This window comes from Nicotiana attenuata, chromosome 1 (genome assembly GCF_001879085.1).
Source record: "Nicotiana attenuata strain UT chromosome 1, NIATTr2, whole genome shotgun sequence".
Taxonomy (NCBI): Eukaryota; Viridiplantae; Streptophyta; class Magnoliopsida; order Solanales; family Solanaceae; genus Nicotiana; species Nicotiana attenuata.
The window spans coordinates 76,451,332-76,471,162 of NC_031989.1; the positions used below are offsets into that span (position 1 = coordinate 76,451,332).

General features: G+C 39.5%; 1 protein-coding gene across 1 annotated transcript; it reads right to left on the minus strand.

The window, feature by feature from the left end:
• On the minus strand, positions 18,972 to 19,616 carry LOC109237520. The gene has a single exon (XM_019403837.1). The coding sequence runs from the start codon at positions 19,614 to 19,616 to the stop codon at positions 18,972 to 18,974; it is 645 nt and encodes a 214-aa protein (XP_019259382.1).

The following is a 19,831-nucleotide window of genomic DNA, read 5'->3' on the forward strand; positions in this document are numbered from 1 at the left end:
CATGACAACAACAAATGATAATTCAAGGGATGTAAAGCAAGAGCGAAAAGACAGAAAATAACAATACTCACCAGCCAGGGGCCTACGGCCAAACCTATCGGGAAAGGTCGACCAAGTTCTAACCCCCGCTGTGTGGGGAAGGACGGCTTCGACCCACTCGCGGATCCCCTCCAAAGGCGGCGGAGGCAATCTTTCGGCTGCGAAATCATAAAATAGGTCAGTACATACGACACGAAAGGTAAAGGAAAAGAGAAAAATCGGACACTCTACCAATCAGAAGTATAAACTTACGGGCAAAATTCCACACTTCAGGAAATCCGGTTGGGTCCGCCACTAGATACTCAGTCCGAATATAGAAAAAGTTTTCATAAAAACGACGATTGGTCCTATCGTCCATCTTTACCACTAGGCTTTTCGACCCCCGAGGGCGCGCATGGATCATCGAGCCACGAATCAACTGGGGCGCGAACAGGCTAAGGACGTGGCCCAGAGTAACCTCTCGACCGGCGAGCTCCGCATACTTGATAAACATGAGGAACAGCTTTTACAAATAAGGAGAAAGTTGGGCCGGGCATACCTCATAATAGCGACAGAAATCTACCACCAGCATAGGAAGCGGGAGCGTGTACCCTACAAGAAAGGGGTAGGCATAGAACATACAAAATCCGGGACGGTCAATTTGAACCCGATCGTCTCTCCCTGCCGGTACCATCTCGACAAAGCTAGGAATGCCCCATCGTTCCCTTAAATCCGCTATCCCTACCTCCCCTATGAGGGGAGGAATATCCACCGGCTCCGCCCCACCATCAGCTGTGAAGTCGATCACATCTCTTCCCGGGCGGGGTAAAATTTCTTCTACAAAGGGAACCTCTTCACCCTCCACCCACTCTATATCTCCGGCGGTCGGAGCAGAATTCTCAGTCGCCGGAGGAGCAACAAGAAGACTGTCACGGGAAGAAACGCCGGCCATCTTTAGCCCAAAGAAAAGAGAGAAAGAACTCGACGGGAGAAGCGAAGAAATTAAGGATTGCTACGAGCGAAGGAGTAAGATAGAGCTCGAATTAATAGAAAAGGAGATATCCTGAGAATTTTTTCAAAGATGAACAATAAAGTGCGAAAAACAAATGATGAGGGTTCCCCGATTTATAAGAGGCATAAATACCCCGAGCGCGAGACCCAATGGTCGCCATTAAGACCCAATGGGACGCGAAAAGTTTCAGGTCCTCAAAAACGTGCGTCATAACGACCGCTTACACGAAGCAACGCTTCATTTACCAACCGGCGCTTCAGTTTCGCAACCGTCATAACCGTGCGCGAACACTGATCGACACCCCCGAACAATTTTGAAACTCACAACGCGAAAAGAAACAGTATGGGGTTCAGATTCCTTCCGACTACGTTGCGCACGTGATCCGTCTGTCGGAGTTGTTAAAGTACGACCCCGCCGAACGGAGGGACTAACTGTATTGGTCAGAAATCTGACCACCCCGACCGGGACGACCACGAACCTGTTTCAGTCACTATATGAAAGAAGTCAACGGAATCATTCTAACTCCATCACCGCGACATTCTCCACAAGTGACGAGGGTACGCCCCTCACCCCGACCAGTAGGCTTCCACAATTCCGACAAGACAAGTTACGTCTAAGGAAAAAGCAGTTTCCTTTCGACTATAAATATGAAGTAAAGGGAACCCAGAAAGGGGGACAGGAGATCGACTTCTTCTCCAAAAACTCCAAGAAGTCAGAGAATAGATAATAGAACTCCATCCGAAGGAAAAGGAAGCTCCATCTAGAGATGGAGAGGGAGGAAGAGAGAAAAACACAACGATTGTAATTCCCTTCCCCTCCAAGGAGGGGGCAGGGCAAAGTTTCATCATGAATAAAACATTTTCGATGCTTCTTCCATTTTTGTATTTAATTGCCATTTCTTTATCTTTAGATCCGATATGAATTATGATTGACTACGATTTACCCCTTCATCTCTTTGATTGATTTGCTTAAAAAGAGTTTAACTTCTTTTGAGCCAAACAGACTTCAATACGAGACAGTGCACATAATTCAGCATACCGTCAAAGACATTAATCTATAGTTCAGCGAACAAGCAGTAATATAACAAGGTCTAGATCATTCGTGCATATTAGGAGTTGAAGAGGTTCAACGTCACCTTAGTTACATTAGGATGGTCAAGCTTATGCCACACTGAAACTTGTTGAGTAAAAGCTGCCCTTAGTGATGCTATTTCAGCTTCTGTCCTGTGGCCCTCTTCCCCCCAGTCTAGCAGTTTAACTGCCACCAAGTAATTCACATGGTTAACTAGAAAATTATTTTCTTTTTCTCCTTTTAAATAAATAGTGCCAAACTTTGTTAATTTAACCGGGCAAAATAAAGAAAAGAAAAAAGAGTTGCAGATGCTATGTGCTTAAATAAGGATAATAAACAGGTGAATTAAGTTTTAGCACTACCTCATTGTATTGATGGTAAATTAACTGACTATATATATAATAAGGGTGAGCTGGTAACATGAAAGAACTTATCGATATTTGGGTAATGTAAATTGTTTTTGCATTAGCCGTAAAGTATTAAAATTTGCAGTTAACCTCAAAAATAAAGTGAAGGAACCTAGAAAAATAGTACGTAAATGAAACTGACCGGCGACATTCATAAACGCCACGGTGGACGGTACCAAAGGTGCCACGAGCAAGGACACTTTTGATGATTAGCTTAGAAGTGTCAATTTCCCAGTCGTATCTTTGCCTAGGCGGCACTAATAGAGAAAGGTTGGTAGGGGTGGTGGTTGCTGGCCGCCACTACCGCAGTAGTAGTAATATAATAGTGCAAGTGGTGGTGTAGTTAATGCAAGAATCATCGAGTGGTTTCTTCATGTTGTTCTTCTCCATAGTCCTTACCCTGTTAAGATGTTTCAGCTTATAAGCACTTTTAGTTTAACCAAGGCTTTTACTAGTTTATCCTTAGTAATATTTTTTAATTCACAAAATATTTTCTACAAAATAAATTTTCTAACTTTCTCTTTATTCCATATTCATTGTTCATCCTTTTCTTTACAACGAAACTTTTTAATTTACAATCTTTTGTAAAGTTTGTAAGAGTATTTTAGTTATTTTAACAAAATAACAGTTTATCAACACTTTTCTACCAAACACATCAACTGCTTATTATTAGTTTCAGCACGTCTATCCAAACACGTAAATGTTATTTAAAAAAATCAGTTTTAGCACTTAAAAATACTTTTCAGCACTTCAAGCTTATCAATTATTTACAATCAACTAATCAAAACGGGCTCTAAAAAGCATCTAGTTTGAAACGGAGGGAGTGTATTGGGGAAAATTATATTTATATATAAAGGTGACGTGTCAAGACACGTGGATTAGTCAAATGGTCAAAGAATCACAATTAACCACGAGTCAGGAGTTACAACAGATACGAGCAAGGAAAGAGGAAGAGGCACGGGACATCAGACCAGTAACACGGCGCCCGTACCTATTTAAGTCATTTATATCCGAGAATCAGAAGGAATGAATCTGACAACATACGAGGGTCCAAATACAATATTTGATAAGCATTAAATGCTGAAAATGTTAGAGAATCTGTCTTAAATGCATGTTGAAGAAGGACGCCGTTACCAAATGGACCGATGACTGCCAAAAGGCCTTCGACAGAATCTAGGAATACCTGTCAACACCACCAGTCTTGGTCTCGCCCGAGCCAGGTAGACCCCTATTACTCTACATTGCAGTACTAGATGGAGCCTTCGGTTGCATTTTGGGGCAGCATGATGAAACGGGGAGAAATGAACAAGCCATTTACTATCTCAGCAAGAAGTTCACTCCCTACGAAGCCCGGTATTCTCTTTTCGAATGCACCTGTTGTGCTTTGACTTGGGTAGCTCAGAAGCTGAGACATTACTTCTATGCCTATACCACGCATCTCATATCAAGGATGGATCCTTTAAAGTACATCTTTCAGAAGTCCATGCCCACTGGCAAGCTAGCCAAGTGGCAAATCCTGCTGAGGGAATTCGATATTGTGTACGTAACCAAGAAGGCGATCAAAGGACAAGCACTGGCAAACCACCTTGCTGAAAACCCCGTGGATGGAGAATATGAACCTTTGAAAACATATTTTCCCGANAAACCAAGAAAATCAAACAACCCAGCAACTTCAGGGAGATCCACAGAACAACAACGTACTGATTACTTCTCCACAAGGCTCTCTACGGCGGTCTCGTGAAGGCGTTCCTGATGGGTCTCATACAGATGGACAAGCTCAATTCGAGAATGTTGAAACTATGGATGAGGCTTTACAAAAACTTATTCCTTCTCAAGTCAATAAAGCTCTTCAGGCTTTTGTTAGCCAATTACCTGCTGCACCACCTACACCCACACCAAATAACAACACTCTAGAGAACCCTCATTTTGGACTCGTTAATTCAGGTAGTGGTGGAATCCCCAGCGAATCACAGGAGGGAGAACCAGGTAATTTAGTTAATTCTAATTTACAGAATTTAGTACTAACATTGCAGAAACAGCTCAAGGAGCAAAATGACCGCATAGAGCAAATACCCGAGGTGCCACTAGTGATCAAAGGGGTAGATATGGATAAATATTCACAACAACCTTGGAAGCCAAGTGCTGCTCCCCTTCCAATCCCAAAGAAATTCAAAATGCCTGAGATGCCGAAATACGATGGAACAACAGACCCGCGAAACCACGTGACTGCGTTCACAACAGGCGTAAAAGGCAATGATTTGACTAAGCAGGAGATCGAATCTGTATTAGTCAAAAAAATTGGTGAAACACTCACTAAGGGTGCACTAACATGGTATTCTCTTTTACCCGAAAATTCTATAAATTTTTTTCTTAACTTGCAGATTCTTTCATCGAAGCACATTCGGGAGCCTAAAAAGTTGAAAAAAGAATGGAAGATATTTTCAAGATCAAACAAGGGGACTCAGAATTGCATAGGGAATTTGTGGACAGATTTCAGCGTGAAAGAATGACATTGCCACGTGTACCGGATGACTAGGCAGCTATAGCGTTCACGAGCAATTTGAATGAAAAAAGCTCAGAAGCTACGAGGCGACTCAAGGAAAGACTTCGAGAATTCCCAGCTACAACATGGAATGATATTTACAATCGTTATAGCACAAAATTGAGGATCGAAGAAGATATTATTTTACGACATCAAAAAGAAGAAAAAGTAAGCTCAAGACGGGCTGAAAATGAAAAAAGGTCCGGTAAAAACAGGTACGAGCCATACATGGGACCTGCGGGAAGAGACTCACGGTCAAAACAGGATAATCAGAGGTACGATCACAGATCAAGGAATAGAGAGTCAAGCTCATCATCAAGATTTTGGAGTGACCGAAGCGCACGTGAGTCACGAGACAATGATGGAGGTCTAAAGGCAAGGTTTGGCGGTTATAATTTCAACGTAAGCACCTCTGAACTCGTGGCTTTTTTAAGAAGCATGGGAGATAAGGTACGGTGGCCCAAGGAAATGAGATCAAATCCAAACCGACGAAACCCTGATCATTGGTGTGAATTTCATAACGATCACGGGCATAAAACAGCAGATTGTAGGTTTTTATAGGGTGAAGTTGATCATTTGTTAAAACAAGGATATCTCACCGAGTTATTCAGTGAGAAAGGTAAACAGGCATACATGAAGAACAGGAAGGAGACTCCAAAACCACCTTCTCCCAAAAGAACTGTCAACGTTATAAGTGGGGGTGAAGACATCAATGGTATATCATACACTGCTGCTAACAAAATTTCCAAAGTAACAATTACCCAAGGAAAACGGGTGCGGCATGTTTTAGAAGAAGACAACATTACATTCAGTGATGCAGATGCAGATGACGTGTTAACTCCTCATAACGATGCACTGGTAATATCTTTAATTGTATACGATACTAATGTAAAACGAGTTTTGATTGATCCAGGTAGTTCCGTAAACATTATTCTATTAAGAGTATTATGTGAGATGCAAGCTGAAGAAAAAGTAATACCAAAGGCACATACTCTATCTGGGTTTGATAATTCCAGCGTCGTTACGAAAGGAGAGGTAACGCTCACCACATTTGCTGAAGGAGTCATCAAAGATACAAAGTTCCAGGTAGTAGACATGGAGATGACTTACAATATGATTCTTGGGAGACCATGGATCCACGAAATGGACGTTGTTCCTTCAACCTTGCATCAAGTCGTTAAATTTCTAGCGCCATGGGGAACATGTCAAATCAGGGGAGATCAACAGACATCTAGAAACATCAACTCCGTGGCAGATTCAAGTACGAAGGGTGAAGAAAAATAGCAATTACCGAATTCAGTTGAGGATAACATAGCGTCAACCTCAACTGAACAAGAGCAAACAGATGTAGATTCAAGGCCCGATTCCATTCAAGAACCAGAGGAAAATGAAAACATCAAAACGACGATAGAAGAGCTGGAGGCAGTGGTTTTGTTTATACACTAGCCAGAGAGAAAAGTGTATATAGGAGCCAATCTTAGCCCGGAGGTGAAGCGTAAGTTAATTGAATTTTTAAAAGCTAACACACTGTTTTGCTTGGTCCCATACTGACATGACAGGGATACCACCGGAGGTGATGACTCATAAACTAAATGAAGATCCCTCATATCCTCCAGTCAAGCAAAAGAAAAGAAAGCAAGGAACTTTCAAGAATCAGGTGATTCAAGAAGAAGTCCAAAAATTGCTAAAAATTGGATCTATTCGTGAGGTAAAGTATCCTAACTGGTTAGCCAACACTGTTGTAGTTCCAAAGAAGAACGGTAAGTGGCGGGTTTGCATAGATTACACAGATCTTAATAAAGCCTGCCCTAAAGATTCTTTTCCACTTCCACACATAGATCAATTGATTGATACAACTACAGGTCATGAACTATTAAGTTTTTTAGATGCATATTCAGGGTATAATCAGATTAAAATGGATCCAGGAGATGAAGAAAAAACTTCCTTCATAACAGACATGGGGACTTACTGTTATAAAGTAATGCCCTTTGGTCTAAAGAATGCAGGCGCAACGTATCAGAGGTTAGTTACCAAAATGTTCCAAGAGCATTTAGGTAAGACTATGGAGGTATACATAGATGACATGCTTGTTAAAACTCAGTATTCAAAAGATCATATATCGCATCTGTCTGAAACGTTTAAGATTTTGCGAAAATTTAATATGAAGTTAAACCCCGAAAAATGTGCATTTGGTGTTGCAACAGGTAAGTTCTTAGGTTTTCTTGTTTCTAACTGTGGTATTGAGGTGAATCTTGCACAGATTAAGGCCATTGAAGAAATCCCTGATATACTCTCGAGCAAGAAAGAGGTTTAAAGATTAACAGTGAGGATTGCAGCATTGGGAAAATTCATTTCTAAATCATCAGAGAAGTGTTTTAAATTCTTCTCAGCTCTTAAGAAGCAGGATCATTTTGAATGGAATGAAGAGTGTCAGCAAGCACCCAGGAATTTGAAAGTATACTTATCAAATCCACCGTTGCTAGCAAAACCAAAGGCTTGGGAAAGATTTCTCATTTACCTTGCTGTTTCAGAAGTAGCGGTAAGTGCGATTTTGGTTCGAGAAGAACAAGGTAAACAATCCCCTATCTATTATGTTAGTAAATCTTTGGTAGATGCGGAAACGCGGTATCCTCAATTGGAAAAGCTTGCACTCGCATTAATCATGGCATCTAGGAAATTAAGGCCTTACTTTCAGTGTCATCCTATTGCTGTAGTAACCGCCTATCCTTTACGTAATATATTGCATAAGCATGAATTATCAGGTAGGTTGGCTAAGTGGGCAATAGAGTCAAGTGAATACGAAATCACGTACCAACCTAGAACTGCTATAAAATCACAAGTGTTAGCTTATTTCGTGGCTGATTTTAGCCACGGCATGCAATTAGAAGCACAAAAAGAGTTACAGGTGCTCAATGGAGCTAATCCAGGAACTTGGACTTTATTCGCTGATGGTTCATCTAATGTAAAAACAGCAGGTTTAGGGATTGTTTTGGTACCACCTACGGGTGAAACCATTCGAAAAGCTATCAAATATCATTCAATAACTAACAATGAGGCAGAGTATGAGGCTGTGATTGCAGGTTTAGAATTGGCACGAGAACTTGGCATAAATCAGATTATAATCAAGAGCGATTCACAACTCGTGGTTAATAAAATGCTGGGGACTTATACAGCCAGGGAAGCAAGGATGGAACAATATTTAGAAAAGGTGCGGGAGTTAATAAAGCAATTTCAAACCTGGAAAGTTACACAAATACAAAGGGATGAAAATCTTGAAGCAGACGCTTTAGCTAATCTCGCATCTGCAGCTGACGTGGCAAGCAATGCAAATGCTTTGGTTATTCATTTATTTCATTAAGCGCTCGACCCTGATAAAAATGAGGTAAATTTTGATAATATAATGTGGGATTGGAGGAACGAGATTGTTGCTTTTTTGCAGTATGGAACCGTCCCTGATGACAAGAAAAAAGCCCATGCACTTCGAAAAAAGGCTGCTCGCTACTGTTTAAATCGAGGCAACCTATATCGTAAAATGTTCAGTGGCCCCTTAGATAGATGCCTTGGACCTTCTCAAACAGAGTATGTAATGAGGGAAATACACGAGGGACATTGTGGAAATCACGCCGGAGGAAGATCATTGGTAAGAACCTTAATCTGGGCAGGTTACTACTGGCCAAAAATGGAAGAAGAAGCGCAAAGTTTCGTGGCCAAATGTGATAAATGTAAAAGGTACGGTAACAACATGCATAGACCCGCGGAATTATTACATCCGGTCATCGCACCATGGCCATTCATGAAATGGGGAATGGATATCGTGGGTCCATTACCACAAGCAAAAGGACAGGTAAAATTTCTGCTCGTACTTACTGATTATTTTACTAAATGGGTAGAGGCAGGAGCTTTCAAGCAGGTACGAGAAAAGGAAGTCAAAGATTTTATTTGGCGAAACATCATATGCCGATTCGGTGTACCAAAGGAAATCGTATGTGATAATGGCCCTCAGTTTATAGGAGCTCAAATCACAGAATTTTTTCAAAGTTGGCAAATTAAAAGGATTACGTCCACACCTTATCATCCGGTAGGTAATGGGCAAGCAGAGTCAACAAACAAGGTTATTATCAATAATTTAAAGAAGCGTTTGGAAGAATCAAAAGGAAATTGGCCAGAGGTGCTACCTGGTGTTTTATGGGCGTATCGCACAACAACAAAAACGAGCACAGGGGAAACACCGTTTTCATTGGTTTACGGAGCTGAGGCTTTAATTCCAGTTGAGATAGGAGAACCAAGCACACGGTTCACACAAGCGACACAAGAATCTAATGATGAGGAGATGCGGGTCAATCTAGATTTACTTGAAGGAAGGAGAGAAGCTGCATTAATAAGAATGACAGCACAAAAACAAGTCATAGAACGATATTACAACAGGAAAGCACGCCTCAGATTCTTTAAAGTTGGGGACTTCGTACTTAAAAAGGTTTTCCAATCTACAAAGGCAGCCAACGCGGGTAAACTAAGTCCAACTTGGGAAGGACCCTATAGAGTTCGTGATATTGCAGGAAAGGGAGCATATGAATTGGAGACAATGGATGGCAAAATACTACCTTCACATTGGAATGCTGTTCATTTGAAGAGATATTACTTCTAAGGAATACCCACGGTCAGGCAATAAACTAACCTGTACTAAATGATGAGTCACGACCTGTAAGGCACCCGGAGTAAACTAAAATTCCTGGCCTAGGGTTACAATTATTCTGATAGAAATATAAACGGGTTAGGCAGTCTTCATCTAAAATCGCACCTCCGAGTCCCGTATGTTTTTCCTTTTCAGGAAAAGGACCAAAAGAGAGAAACAATCAAGTGCTCGAGGCTTCATACTTCAACACTCAAATACTTGGGGGACTACATAATATACACGAGTATGTATAAAGAAGGCAAAGAAGATTGAAGAGAAATCAAGCCTGGAAAAGTCAAGTGCAGAGTAAAAGTCACAAAGTCACGAGCCATGGCCAAAGAAAACCCTACTGTAGTTAGGGTAAAAGCCATGTACTAAAATGAGTTATATGGAAAAACCTCATGTATTTATTATTCTGAAACGGGTTATGAAGAAAAACCTCGTGTTTGCAATCTAATTTTAAATCTGTTACAAGAAAAACAGTTACGAGAAAGTTATAGATGTAATTCAAATACATGTAAAGAATTCTTCAAACTAGACAAAGTTCAAATAAAAACTTGTCAATGTTATTACAAAAGAAACATGTGTGTTCCTATTTCTTTATCGTATGTTAACACCATTATGAAGTTGAGACGTCTTCTTCATTAAGTGTTGAAATATAAAAGGGCCCTCTTTTATAAAACTCATGTTTACTTTAGCTATTCATGAAGTTAACAAAAGCATTTTCTAAAGAACAAAAATGCAGATTATTCTATAAGTCCTTAGAAATAATGGCAAGGATAAAATAAATAGAAGTTTAAGATAATAACACAGAAAACTTCTTAAATACTTAAAACTAAGTACGAACTTAGTCATAAAACTATGAAATTGTTTATACAAACTGCCCCATAAAAGACTTGGGGACTTGCGTTCCAAAACCAAACCTCAAATGAAGTTAAGGGTTTGATTACAATTTTTTGAAATAAACCCTCAAATGAAGCCAAGGGTTTCTAACACAACTTTCCAAAGTGGTGCCTGCAAAAAGAAGGAATTCAAGACAATGTAAAATTTTTCACTAAGAAGATGTGGGAACTGAAGAAGATGCATCAACAGCAACGAGCTCAACTTGGACAGGAGCATCAAAGGTTGCGGGTTGATCTTGATTCACAGCAACAGGCTCAACTTGAGCAAAAAAGCATCAGCAGATGTGGTTTCAACCTGGCTTGTAGCAGTAGGTTCGATTGGGCTCGAAGAAGATGCAATACCCGTATGAGCTTCAACCACGTGAGCTTCAATCACGGGAGAAGGAAAGTCCTGTATTTGCTGAGCTTGTTCAGTGGTTTCATTAACCTTAGCTAATTCTGACTCCAGGTCAAAGTTTTCTTGACCAACTTCAATTAGGGTATCACGGCGTGAATTCAAAAAAGCCCAACTTACCTCAATATTAAATTTTTCTTCAAGGATCTCATAATCTTTTTCCCAAGCAGCCACCTCATTCTTGAGCTCTTCATTTTCGTCCAAGGCGGAGTTACAAGAAGCTTGAAGAGAAACATGAGAGCTCTCTAAAGCACGTACCTTATCAGCAGAGACTCGAAGCTCTTCTTGTGCTTGAGTTAAGTTTTGCACGAGCTCTCCAGCATAAACTTCTTTTTGATTCAGCAGAGCCTTCAATGCCCTGTTCTCTTCGCTAGCCTTAGACAGCTGTTCTGAAGAGGAGGATTCAAGGCGTTCTTTTTCTTTTTCTGCTTGGTTCAAGGAAGCCTTGATAACCGCTAGCTCCGAAGTTAATGCTCGCACTTGCTGCTCTAAGGTACTCTTGCTCTCTTGTAAATCCTCCATGTCTATTTGAGCACTGTCAAATTGTTCCTTCCAATTGATTGCTTCCAACTGAGAATCACGTGCAACCTTCTCTGAATCACGTGCTACCTTCTCCAAGAGAGAGATTCTGTTCATCAGCTCAGTGTCCATAAGATTGACCTAAGAAAAAGAAAGGGAAATAAGAATCTCGAACATAGAAATTTTTGCAAAGTAAAGAAGAGAAAGAAGGAAAATACCTTAAAAGTGGCATGCACTATGTCATTCATTAAAGTCAGGCTGCTATGGCTCTCCAGTTTTGCTTTCTCGATTGGGCCAATTAAAGGCTCGAGCCAAACGTCAGCTTGACCTGACTTTCTCAAGAGGCTGCTATCAGCAGGGACTTCAATAGTAACGCTCCTCATAGCAGTACTTCTACTCGAAGAACCCACCTCCGTATGGTGAACGATAGGTGGGGGAATTGTTAAGGGAGGAGCGGTGGAAGGAGTAAAAACAGTAGAGGGAGGAACAGAAACAGTTGAGGCAGGTAAGGAAAGAATCACAGGCGCGGGAGTAGAAAAGGAAGATAAGGGAAGTTCATCTAAAACAGGCCCTAAATTTCCACTATCAAAACCACTGATAAAAAGTTGATCAATAGACTCACGAGTATCATGAAGAGTGACGTCATCATCAGGAATAACAACTGGGGTATCAACAGGCTCGGGAAGAGGTAGACGAGGTGAAACTTCAGCTTCGTCATCTGAGACGATACGTCTTCTAGCTCGTGGTCTCGTCACCAGGGAGCCTCCTTCATCCTCTTCTTCTGAGTCTTCTTCCTCAGAAGCTTTTCTTTTTGCAGAAGAAGAACCAAGACTATTTCTCGGGCTGAAGAGGTACGAGTACCCAAAGAGTCACGAGAGGCCGCAACTGCCTCAGCAGTAACCCCTCGAATAGCAAATCCTGATAAAAAGAAGGATAAAAGTTAGAACAATAAAAGAAAATATTTATATATGTGAAAGATAAAATAAAACTCTTACCATGAGTCTTTACTTTCCAACCGTAACGGGTGGAAAGGTTTTTCCATGATCTACCCTCCATTGGAGCGGCCCTCAACAATTTTTCTACCCAACCACAAAAGTTGGGCACATTCTCCACAACACCCATGGTTGCTGAGAAAAGAAAAGAAGCGACATTAGAGAAATTAATAAGCTTGAAAAAAAAAGGCACGAGAAAGATATAACACTTACGTGCAAAGTTCCACTTCTCCGGGAAGGGAACGTTATTTTCACCCACTAAACCAGCAGTGGGGGCAACAACAAACCGAGCATACCAGCCACGGTCGCTAGTGTAAAAACGCCATTACAGAAAAGCCTAGGGGAGTAGAGGTGAATTAGGTGGGGGAAAGTAAAGCCAACATCTGCCAAGTTGGCGAGGTGCCTCAAACAGGCGACAATCCTCCATACAATTGGACCGATTTGACCCAAACAAACGTTGAAAAAACAGCAAAAATCTAGAATGACCGGGTCAATGGCTGGTTTGAACCCTAGAGTAAAAGGGTATGTATAAACAAAAGAGAATCCAATCATGTACGAAGTGATTCTCTGATTTGGATTAGGAATGATAATGGGAAAATCATCACTCCAGTAACAGTCCTTGTGAACTATAGGAGCTAAAATTTCTGTAATTTGAGTAGGGAAAGCATCGACACGATCTAAAGTGGCAATTTGGTTCCTAAGAGATTCCCTATCGTGATGCAAAGATAGTTCTGTTGGGACTATCTCTTCAACTAAAGGCTCACGTAAAGGCTCAGAGGGTTCTTTGTTCCTAGAAGAAGACCTTTGAGAAAGGGAACCTCTAGTTCTAGAAGAGGGACCAGAACTAGGAGAGGGTGTGGATGTGCTACCACCGCGAGTAGACCCTAAGCTACAAAGTCTACCACCTCTTCTATGCCTAATGGGAGCATTGGGGAAGTTATCTAAAATAGGAGTTCTCCTAGGGTTAGGGTTTGATGAAGTCATGGCGAAGAAGATTGAAGTGAAGAAGAAGTGAATAGAGATTTGAAGAATTGAAGTGTTCAATATGCTTTATGTGGTAAAAGACAAGAAAAGAAGTTATATTTATACTGATGGACAACCGGCAAAAAGAAAAAGTACAATGATGGAAGGACCATAATAATGATAACTGACACTTCGTGAACAGGGAAGCCAAAAAGAAAGCCTAAGAAAGTGCTGCAAAACTGTAGAGCTAATAAGAGGATGACACGTGTAAAAACACATTAAATGGAAGTGACAATTGAAGCGTCAATTCTGTCAGAGCATTAATGGTGACAAAAATTCTCTTTTAGGGAAATCCACTTCCCAAATATTCAACTGATGAATAAATGGAAAGTGGAGGGACTATCTGTATTGGAAAAAATTATATTTATATATAAAGGTGACGTGTCAAGACAAGTGGATTAGTCAAATGGTTAAAGAATTACAATTAACCACGAGTCAGGAGTTACAACAGATCCGAGCAAGGAAAGAGGAAGAGGCACGGGACATCAGACAAGTAACACGGCGCCCGTACCTATTTAAGTCATTTATATCCGAGAATCAGAAGGAATGAATCTGACAGCATACGAGGGTCCAAATACAATATTTGATAAGCATTAAATGCTGACAACGTTAGAGAATCTGTCTTAAATGTAATGATTATGTAACGTAGCATTCAATGTCATTTATTGCCCATAATAACCTTATTATGACCAAAGCAAGGCACTTACATCTAAGATAGCTATAAAAGGAGAAGACTGAACAATTGTAAGGACACGAAAAAATCATCTGAATGTACTTTGGTTTACTTGCTTTATTCAATTATATTCTGGCTATTCAAATTATTCTCTTTTATATATTATTGCGATTATCAGTAACCCGTGTTCTTCTAAAATATAGCTTTAGTCAAAATTCTATTTTTTGGTTAAACAGGGAGTATTTCTTAAAACATTCACTATGAATATATAGTTTGAATTGAAAATAATACGATATTAACAATGATCGCTAAATATGAATCCACGTCGAATTATGATTTCTTGGTGACTGAATCGTACTATTGAAATTCTTCTTTATATGTATTAATTCACATTCTATTTATTTTTAACAGAATCACAAGCTTTTCATGTTTTAGATTAAATAATTGACAAATATGATTAATTCAAATCATGCAATTAAATTGTAAAAGTCCGGGTTGACCTTTCTTGTCCTTTTTAATTTCCACTATAAGAAGAGATTTCTTTACATTTGACTACCTTTCTTTAAATTAAACTTTGCTAACAAGTGTTAAGTCGCCAAGCATTAGGGGACAGATTAATAGTATTAATAATTTGTCTTTGGCTATGCATTGATCATTACTTATGAATGACAACCAAGTAATTTGGTTTTTGCATGTGAATGAAGTCAAAACTGAGTATTTCAATGAGCTTACTTAAATCTAAATGTACTTTTCTCCATTAAACATAAATGTAAACTGTAAAGAAAATTAGGAGACATACCATATACCCACTAATTTTAGTCATATCATTGAATATTTTTCATAGTTGTATTGTATACAGCGTAAATTTGATTTGGTTTCCTTTTCAAATTCCTTCCTGGCCTAGTATAAAGTAAAGTCGGAGAAACTATTTAAGCCCTTCACATGTCACAAAAAAAAAAAAAAACACTCTATGGTTTTTTTTATTTTTATTTCAATACACTAAATGAGAATTTTACTTTGATATTCCTACGTGAATCTTAAAAATGTAGCAATACAGGCCAAGTCATTTTATTCACAAAGCAATGTAAATGAAATTTTTTATTTCCTTTTCTCTTTATCCTCTAGTACACAAATTAAAAATATTAATAAGCAATCAAAAAGTAGTAAATATTTAGGTTGTCAAATTCGACCATATAATTTTACCATCTTGGGTGGCTTGGATTGTGAATAAATCTACCGATGAGTCACATTGGTCACAAGCTAAATTAAACACAACAACAACAACAACCCAGTTGGGCTAGAGAGGTTGTTTCCAAATAAACCCCTGGCATCCTTCCCTCCAAGAACTTCCCACCTTGCTCTTGGAGAGATTCGAACTCACAACCTCTTGGTTGGAAGTGGAGGTTGCTTACCATCTGAGCAACCCCTCTTGTCACAAGCTAAATTAAAATATCTAAAAATTTGTTTCTAATCAGTCCATAAAGAAATGTCAAAAACTATAGAAATACTGGCGCACTGACCCTCAAAAAACTTAAATCGAGGAATTGACCCTCTTTTTCTTTTTCTTTTATAATCGGCGCCTGAACTTGTTAAAGATGGGATTAAGGCCTCATTTGTTTGCATTTAATGGATGTCTGGATCTTAATCATTCAGATTTCAGACATTAAGTGCATTTGTTTTTAAAGTCTGAATCTTAATTATTCAGATCTTAATCATTAAGTGTATTTTTTTTACTTCATAACCACTTAATGGGTCTGAATAGGTCCGTATGATTAAGATCCATAATATAGACTTAATATCATTAAGATGCTATCATCTATATCCATTATTAGTTGTCGCCACCGCCTACCATTATCAACTACCACCATGTCGGTGCCGCCACCACCACCATCATCCTCAATCATAGCCGCCAGCACTATCGACTACCACCATCCACACCACTCCCACCACCATCATTCTCAAACACAAACAACACTCATCCACCTCAACTACCACAATTAACCACCTCATCACCATCAACAATCATAATCGGCACTGCACATCATTATTAACTACCATCACCCACCACCCACCACCCACCACCCACCACCCGCCACCCGCCACCTTCCTCGATCACAACTACCACCGCCATCTGTCATTATTAACTATCGCCACTTACCGCCACCATCCACATTCATAATCGTCACCTACTAATCACAACTAGCTACTACCCTGAATCACAACCATCAATCAAATCTACCACCAACTACCGCCTCTAGTCGGCATTCACAAGCACCACTGTTATCCATCACCACCGGCAACTACTATATTTTTAAAAAATTATATATTTTATTGATAGAATATTAGATTAATCAGTATTTCATTTGAATTTTATACTACTCTTTTGATCTGAAGTCAAACTCAGTCTTCCTCTCTCAGCTTCCGCCCTCCGCTCTCCACTCTCCACTCTCTCCAATTCGTGAACATTTTAAGCCCACGATCGTCATTCGTTTTTCAGGTATTTAAGCATAAAATTGTATTCTCCATTATTGCATTGCCCTTTGAAGGTCGATTTTTGCGAGAAAGTTGAATATTAACCTCTTTGTTAGAGTTCCAATGTTGAGGAATTCTAATATGTTATTGTAATTTTTTTCAAATCTTTTCCGATTTTTAGGGTAATAAAGTTGATATGTCCGTGAGTATGTGTGTGTATATATATATATATATATATATATATATATATCCTTTTTTTGTAATTAACTTTTATTATTTACCAAAGTATCTATTTACAAGCAGTATTTCAAACCTGAATTTGGACAGAGTGCCCCAAAATTCAAGTATCTCTTCTCATCACCTCTCATTTCTAGTTACGTGGCCTATACTAGGGGTAGAAGTTTAATCTACTCAATGTTCTATACAGTTTTGGCTTCATTACAGTGTATTTCTTGAATAATCATCCTCGTAACATCTATACTGCTTCTCTTCTTCTACTGAAAAGTTCTGTAATTCCTTTCCATCCAAATTTGATATACACCGGCTGCTAAGGTAATCCGATAAATCTCTGCTTGGGCATGCCTCCCATTTACGTGTGTAATGGCCCAAGTAATCTCATCTTCCCTTGCCATACAATTAGCTTCTGCCACATAGTTGCTGAGTATATGCATTCAAAGAATAGGTGCTGGTGGCTTTCTAAAGCAGTTTCACATAGTGAGCATGTTTGACAAGTTATGACACCCCATTTGCAGTCAATCTCTGGTATACAACCTGTTCTGGATTGCAAGATACAAGATGAACAACCATTTGGACATCCTTGGTTGCTACATATAAGTCGCCTCCAGGTTACTTTAGGAAAATCACCACGAAGCTTGTTATACATCTCCCTTATAGAATAGTTTTCATCATGTAGTACCTCTCTTTTGTTGATCCCTGCTTTATTCAAATACTTTGCAGCTTGTAGCACCTTCTTAGTTATCCAAGAAGCTTGACTTGCTTTTATTTCCCATAGCACCTTTCCTTTTATACAGTACTCATGAATCCACAAAATCCACAATCTTTCTTTCTTTTTACAGATGTTCCATAGGTGTTTTCGAAGAGCAGCCTTGTTCCATATGAGCATATCTGTAACATTTAGGCTACCTGCAGACTTTGGAAGACATAATTTTTCCCACGCCACCATAGCTTTCTTCTTTGTATCTACCTCTCCTGTCCAGAGAAACCTTCTACATATTGTTTCATATTTATGTAGCATTGTTTTGGGTAAGGGAAAATTTTGAGCCCAGAATGATTGCACATCAGTTAGTACACTTTTGATTAGCTGTAATCTCCCTGCATGCATATGATAGAAATTTAGTAGTCCAATTGGTTACCCTTCCTAGCATCTTGTCTATCAAAGGTTGGCATTGTCCAACTGTAAGCTTTTTAGAGCTTAAAGGGACTCCAAGGTACCTAAAGTGTAAGGAACCAACAGAGAATCCCAAGTCTTGGATGATTTCATGTTGGGTTTCTAGTGATACTCCTCCAAAGTAAATGCTGCTTTTAGATTGATTTGCAATGAGTCCGGATACCTCGGAGAATTGTTGAAAGCATCTATATAGCATCTTTACTGAAATTACATCACCCCTACAAAAAAGAAGCAAGTCATCTGCAAAGCTTAGTTGCACTCTGTGTAGCCTTTCACATCTAGGGTGTAAGTTAAAATCTGGCTTCTCCTTCAAGGTTTTCAACAATCTAGTCAAGTATTCCATATATTGCCAATACAAATAGATATGGGGACATTGGATCTCCTTGTCTCACTCCTCTCTTGGCTGCAAATTTGGGGGGGGGGGGGGGGTAGGACTTCCATTAATGATTATAGAATATGACACTATTTTTACACAGCCTATGATCCATCCTACAAACTTCTCAGGGAACCCTAGTCCCGTTAGCATCTGTTCACGAAATACCCATTCTATAGAGTCATATGCTTTCTCCATGTCTATTTTCAACATGCATCTGGGTGATACTCCTTTCCTGCCATATCCTTTAACTAATTCATGGCTGAGCAACACATTGTGAGCCAACATTCTACCAGGCACAAAAGCAGCCTGGCTATGATCAACTAGAATCTCCATCACAGGTTGCAATCTACTAGTAATCATTTTTTATATAATTTTGTACATAGCAGTGCAGTAGGAAATAGACCTGTATTCCTTAATTGAAGAAGGGTTTTTCACTTTAGGGATCAAGGTAACCGAGGTAGTATTTATAGGCTGGTACATAGTGCATGTTTCAAAAATAGTTCAATACTACCTCAGTAACATCATCTCCTACAGTAGGCAATGCTTTCTTAAAGAAGTATGAGTTAAATCTATCTCCTCCAGGTTCCTTCATGTCATCTATTCCTTTCAGGGCTTGCAATACATCTTCCTTAGTGAATGGTTTTATGAGATGGAGCTGTTGGCTCCTATTAAGTCTGGTTCCATGCTGTAGAACACCAGGGTGTATTGCTGGCAAGTTTTCAGAAGCTGAACCCAGCAACTGTTTATAGAAGCCCATTATTTCCTTCTGAATCTCCTCAGTATTGTTGATCATTTCTCCATTCTTTGCTGTAAGCATTTTTATTTGATTCTGCGCTTTCCTCCCTTTCATATTGGCAAAGAAATATGCAATGTTTGAATCCCTCAATTTGATGTTCAGCACCCTTGATTTATGCTTATATATGCTTTCTTCAATGAGACTCCATTTTTCAAGTTGCACTTTGAGACTTTTTTCCTTGTCAAATTGCTCTGTACTCACATTAGTATCCCTCATTTGGCTCTGCATGTCTTTCAGTACAACTCTGAGCTTGTGTATCATCTCAGTAACATTTGTTATATCATTTAGCTTCTTCATTGCTTTCCTGATTGCCTTTAGATTCTGCCATATCCTAGCCATCTTCCCATCAGTCAGGTCCCAATTCTCCTATACTATCTTTCCAAAGTCTGGATGTTCAGCTAAGTAGTTAAGGAATTTGAATGGCTTTTTCCCAGGTTTCAAGTAATGCTTCTATTTGTATGCTCAATGGAGAATGGTCTGAGAAATAGGGGTCCATTATCTGAACCTATACTGGAGGCATATTGACCATCCAAGAAACATTTATAATAGCTCGA